Genomic DNA, 6,000 nt, shown 5'->3' with positions numbered 1-6,000 from the left:
TAAATCGGATATTTCATTTTTTTTTGTTAGTGTTTAAAAGCATGTCAATTGTCAAAAAACTTAGGAAGAAATATCAATCAGCCCAAATCAAAATTTATTAGGCCCAAAATATAGGGGGAATACATCTTGACCGTGAATTAATGCCAAATTCACGGGCAGGATGTGATTTATAGGGAGAGAGGGCTAATTGTAAGGGGGGCTGAAATTCAGAATTCTGCATCGTGTATTTCCGTAATTTTCCCTAAAACCTTAAGGATAGCTTAAGACAATATCTAAATAGTAAAGATACAATTTATCAATTTCGTAAACATTAGGATGGTTTAAGAGATTTACCCAAAAAATTATCGAATTTCCGAATGCAACAAACAGACCGTAAACCAAATTTTGATTGAGCGGCTTTCCGTGTGGGGCCCACCTTGTAAAGCCAGAAGCCACCACTGCGTCAAAAAGTGACAATCCTCCCAAACAGGCACTTGTTAAAAACAAAAGCTCAACCAAATGCCTCTCGGTACGAGGTAACCACCCTTAAACGCGAGTTGAAGGTTTCCTACCTCATTCAAAGATTTCGCACGCTGATTCATCTGAAGGAACAGGCCTGAAGCCCCCCCTATTCTCCTCACTTGATTGTCATTTGGGGTTACTTCCGGGGAAGCACTCTAAACCGTCTGACCGAATATTGTCGGAGAAGGATTTCTCCTTTCTTCGTCCTCCGCCTTCGAAGCCTGACCGAAAACCCATCTCTTATCTGCCACAATCGAAGCGTCTCCGTCTTCCTAAGCCCCCAAGAAGCGAACTCATCGAGTTAAACAGGCTAAAATTTACATCCTGATATGCAGTTTGACTAAAATTTTCCTCCACCATTGATAAATGAAAAGGTATGTTGACGTCAATTGCGTTGGCATCATTTAATTTATGGATCATTTTTGGATAATTTTTCCAAGTGGTGTTTTGTGATTTACTTTTTTGCTTCTGGGGTTTTGTGATGATACAGCAGATTCGGTTTGGCAATTTAGATTCTTGTTGAACGATTTTGGGGGGCTCCTGTTAATGGGTGCTCCAAAGCAGAAGTGGACTGCAGAAGAAGAAGCGGCCCTTAAGGCCGGAGTATTAAAGCATGGGGCAGGCAAATGGCGCACAATACTCAAAGACCCAGAATTCAGCCGTGTCTTGTCTTTGCGTTCAAATGTTGATCTCAAGGTATTTGCCTCTTCAAATGTCTGAAACTAAAGCTAGTTCTTCTCAGAGAGTGGATGCTTAGCAATTTTTTGGTTTCGCTTTTAGATTTTTTTTTTTTGGTAGAATTTGATCTGGTTGAATGGTGGGTAGTTTACATGATGTCGATAAAATATCAATTGCCTGCTAAAATAATCTGAGTAATTACTGTACATCAATGCTGGAGCTGGACATGTTCAATAGATTTCTGGTTTCATGATATAGAGAAAACTATGGCGGCCAAGCCCATTATAATGAGTCTGGTTGCTAAAATCACACGCCTTATCTAGCAACTCACAGACCCCCACCCCTCCAAAAACAAGGAAAAAAAAACAAAGAAAGAGAAGCTAGTTGTATGCACCATGAGAACTTCAATTCTTCAATTCTTCCAGATTTGATGCTGAATGAGTTTTCATTTTTGTATTGTAGAACTTGGCAATGTTGGGTGGTTTCAATAATCAATATTGTAATATAGTGAAAACATCAATTCCCTGATAACATCAATTGTAGTATTTAGAGTATATTAATATGGGAATTAATATCTGTGGTCTGACTACGCATAGGACAAGTGGAGGAATATGAGTGTGACGGCAAATGGTTGGGGATCTAGGGAGAAAGCTCGGTTAGCACTTAAAAGGAGTCAACAGATCCCTAAATATGATGATAACCCAATGGCTCTTAGTACAGTAGTTCGAAGCGATGAGGAAATTGTTGATGTCAAGCCCCTTGCAATCTCTGGTGGAGCATTGCAGATTGATGGCCCCAAAAGATCAATATTGTCAAGGTAGGCTTGCTTCTAATTTCCCGAATTGTGTTTTAGCTACTAGTTTGATTCAAGCTGTTGCATGTAAATATTGGTGGACTTAATATTTGATATTAATTAGTTGATGTTTGTTCTACTAGAACTTTTAGGTGCCTTTCTGGTTCAAATATTGATGGAAATTAATGTTTAAGCTTTATTAGATTCAATTGGTTGATGATTTGATGTTTCTAAGATTGAATTAAATCATGAAAAATAGAAGGAAAAATTAGAAGAATAAGGTGGGAAAAGGTCATTTCAAGATAGAATGGGGTACCTCCCTATGAACAAATTGTTCAACTTCAGTTAATTATTTATCATAGTTGTCAAGGCAATGCCTAGATGACAAGGCACTCATGGAAGGTTGCTTTACTTAATCACCAAGGTATTTTATACATGGTGCTAATATATACTTTTGTATTAATTTTCTGATATTTATAATATTAAAAGAAACATTTTAAGCTTAGTTGTTCTGTTTGGGAGTTAAAGTATTAGTTTTTTTCCTTTTGTTAGGGTTCAATCAAAATGTATGCTGTATTGAACCCTTGAGGACTTCAAAACCTGAGCTGATAAGTGAGGAAGAACTCAAAATTTTGTCCAGTTCAACAAATATTAATTAATTTTCTTCCTTTCATCCTTTCTTTTCTTCTTTTCCTAGGACAAAAATAGGGGCTCAGCCTTGCTAGTTTCTGAAATTTCTATTCTTTCTTCCAATTTTTTCATGAATCTGTTAGTTTTGTATGTTTTAAATGAAATTCGTACATTTTTTTTTTTATAAAGATTATAGACATTTACTAGCGAAAGATGGTTGTGTCTAGCTATGGAACCTAGGAAATTTCTCTAGGATTTATAGTGCCTAGGCGACAAGGTGCCCCGGTGCCCCGCCCCCATCACCTAGCCTCGCCTTGGCACCTTAAACTATGGTACTTACTTTCATCTTTCAACCGTAGTTTATCTATCTTGTAGTCTACAATTGCATGCAATCTCAATGCCCTTCTAAATAGATATTTTTTTTACCTAACTTCATCCATTTAGCCGATACTTTCTATTTTAAGTATAGAATTACTTAACACCTTTAGATTTCTATTCTAACCTAGATAAATATGTATTTGTATATATCATTAACAATTGAACCATTATATCCAGCCCTCTTTGATATGACCTTGCCTGCAAGGTTGTAATGCTAACTATTTGGCTTCTCCTATATCCTGAATTTTGTTGGATGAATTCACAATTATTGACCCTAGAAATCAGAATTCTTAGCCACATCATTGTATATGTGGGATGACAATCTGCACAAAAATAACACTGATCTTTAGAATGCATTATGACCATTTGTATGGTTTTTGTGCTATTTAATATCTTCAATTCATCTGGATTTCTATCTAAAAATAAGTATGTCGTTATTTATATTTTAGTGATGGAAAATTTATAAATAAAAGAACTGTTAGAGTGGTGAAGGATATTTTATGGCAAAAATATTTTGGACGCTGCATTGGAGTTTTTTCCCCTTCTTTTTAAAATCAGTAACTGTAAAAATTGTATTAATTGGAATGAAAGTTAATGCACATGGCAGTCATCGGATTGCCGGCCTCAGCTAACCATCGTTCTCAATTTTCAGTATTGATTACAATTCCCAAGACAACTTATTCTTTGTCACCCCCTATTTAGCCAACCCATCTGCTAAACTCTTGGTAGACCTAGGGATCCACTTGATTGATCCCAATCCCTTCATTAGTTCTTTAGCTTCTCTGATCTCATATCCGTGCATCCAAGGATCCTCCTCATTGCTTCCCAGCCAACCTGTTATAACCTTTAATCCCCTTTGACAGTTATATTTCTGCACCTCGTAAGCTTATCCCTTTTAATATATGTTAGAATAACCTTAAGTTTTTCCCAATTGAATCCTTAACACCAATAGGTGCAGACTAGATAACCATAATATCTCCCATGTGGTTTCTAATCACTCATCATAGTCTTGATGGTCCAGGGTTGCATATGCTGCAACTGTCAAAGTTCAGCCTAATGTAAGGGGGCTGTTGTAGTGGGCACCATTCATCATGTACTCATGTTCTGGGTGTGGCAGAATCGGCAACTTTTTTCCAATTTTTGATGATCATCTATCGTGTACAGTGCAAGGAGCTCCATGGTTCTGACTGATGTGGCACTTTGATATAGATATTATCAATGATTTTTCTCAATCCATTTTCTTTGTCATTGAAGATAGGAAGGAAGAATAAAGCATCATACAGGTTTTTAAGGCCATTCAGAGGAGACCACCTGCACCCAAACAATGAGAAAATATGTTAGCAAATAGAAGAGACAAATTGCAGGAGATTAACAAGTTCAACACATGTTTATTTTGCTATGAAAAAACTGTTGACAGAGTGCTTGATCCTATGTAGTACTGGCCCTCACAAAATGACCTTAATAGGTTTGCAATAGTTGAGGGAGTGGTTGGAGGTGAGGCCAACAGAGAATGAGGCACAAGAGAATAAACTGGAGGAGCTGAGGGTCCAAATTCTTGAGTCTTGTTTAGAGGGATCAAAGAAAACTTCTTATAAGGATTAAATTAAGGAGTAAGGACAATGCTTGTGGGGTTTCAAAGTCCCTAAGCCCTCTTCTCAAACCCAGATTCCAAACCACACCTTGAGGGGAGTTGGACATGCAATCAAATATAAAATCATTTGGACATATGATAAGAGAAAGAATAGAGAGGGGAATTTATCTTTAAGCATAGGTCCTCCTACCAACATTAGAGTTTGTTTAACCTGATTTTTATGTGTCATTTTTGTGAGTTAATGTACTGCAATATTTACACACACACACACACACACACACTATGCAATTTATTTCGTTATTGCCTCTGTAAGCTAACAGGATAAGGATAGTCCGAGAGCTCTGAAAATGGGATTAAAACATGAATAGTTGATAATCGGGGCCAGGTGTTGAAGGTTGGAGAGAGGTACTTCTGCAAGGGCCTTAGTCTCCTATCTATAGGAGAAGGTCACATGCAATGTTCATGGCTCATAGCCTTAGACCTTTCTAGAATCTTTCTCACTTTAACGAACAGGCAAGGAGCAAATTCCATGTCTTCTTGAGCAAGAACGTGTCCCAAGGGATTACAAGTCAGCTAGACCACGTTTTTAGGGGCCATTTAGGAGGCAGCACGTGTCCTAGAAGGTATCAGGTACTATTGAGCACGATGCCACAGTCTCCCTGGCCTTCGCTACCTACATGTCTCGATCCGGATGCCTCTAGGCACCTGTTCCTTGGAGTACCTCATCATGGTACTTGCACTAATCAAGTCCTGAAATAAGTACTTATATATCACATTATTGATGAGATACCACAATCTCTGATGACAATGCATGGTCCTTGTAAGGAACTAGCCGAGCTCAGCAAGACCATACTTATCTCTCATTATCGATGGGATATTGCGATCTCCAATGGTTGCGTGAGATCCTTGTAACAAAAAACAATTAGTTTTCGTACAAGGTGGGTGAGACCGGTGGTACAGTTTTGAAAGCCATCCAACTGAAGCCTTTAGGGGCTTCAAGCGAGACAGGTGATAGCAGAGGAGTTGCTATGGATAGCCGACAAGCAGAGACTCTTGAGAACCTTGCAGTTATTAACTCCAGTAAAGTGCAGAAGTTTCTATTCGAGAATGACAGTGATGGGTGGGAGAAAAAGTTGATCATCAAGTCTGGAAAGGAGGTGACCAAATGGGGATTAATCTTGAAAGCGATTATGTCCAAGCTAGAAGTCAGTACCAGAGTTTCAATATTTCCTTTTGATAACAGGAGTGCCATTTTGGACATAGGAGATAATGTACAGGGTTTTAGAACCATGAAAACTAGTTTGAGGGAAGCTTTAATTGAGAGCTGATCTTCATCCTGCAACAGAAAGGAGTTGGATACTGGTGCCTTTGTGATTGAATTGGTTGGACTCCCCCTTTAATCTTTGGAAGAAATTTGCCTAAGAAATGA

The 6,000-nt window shown here is 38.2% G+C and overlaps 1 protein-coding gene across 2 annotated transcripts in view; it reads left to right on the top strand.

Moving 5' to 3' along the window:
- The first annotated feature begins 463 nt into the window (after positions 1–463).
- LOC148844213 (telomere repeat-binding factor 1-like) overlaps positions 464–6,000 on the top strand; it is a 35,125-nt gene continuing 29,588 nt past the window's right edge. Inside the window, exons 1-3 of one of the 2 annotated variants that reach the window (XM_088959062.1) lie at positions 464–875; positions 992–1,197; positions 1,776–1,996. In XM_088959062.1, the coding sequence (XP_088815188.1) occupies positions 1,048–1,197; positions 1,776–1,996 (371 nt within the window). In that variant the 5' untranslated portion in view covers positions 464–875; positions 992–1,047. The remainder of the gene's footprint in view (positions 876–991; positions 1,198–1,775; positions 1,997–6,000) is intronic. The other variant, XM_088959061.1, reaches the window with a different exon arrangement.

Source organism: Nelumbo lutea, chromosome 8 (assembly GCF_056320005.1).
Source record: "Nelumbo lutea isolate HS-2025 chromosome 8, American lotus-T2T, whole genome shotgun sequence".
NCBI classification, from domain to species: domain Eukaryota; kingdom Viridiplantae; phylum Streptophyta; class Magnoliopsida; order Proteales; family Nelumbonaceae; genus Nelumbo; species Nelumbo lutea.
Note: the sequence above shows the minus strand (reverse complement) of the source record. Positions and strands in the feature narration are given on the sequence as shown.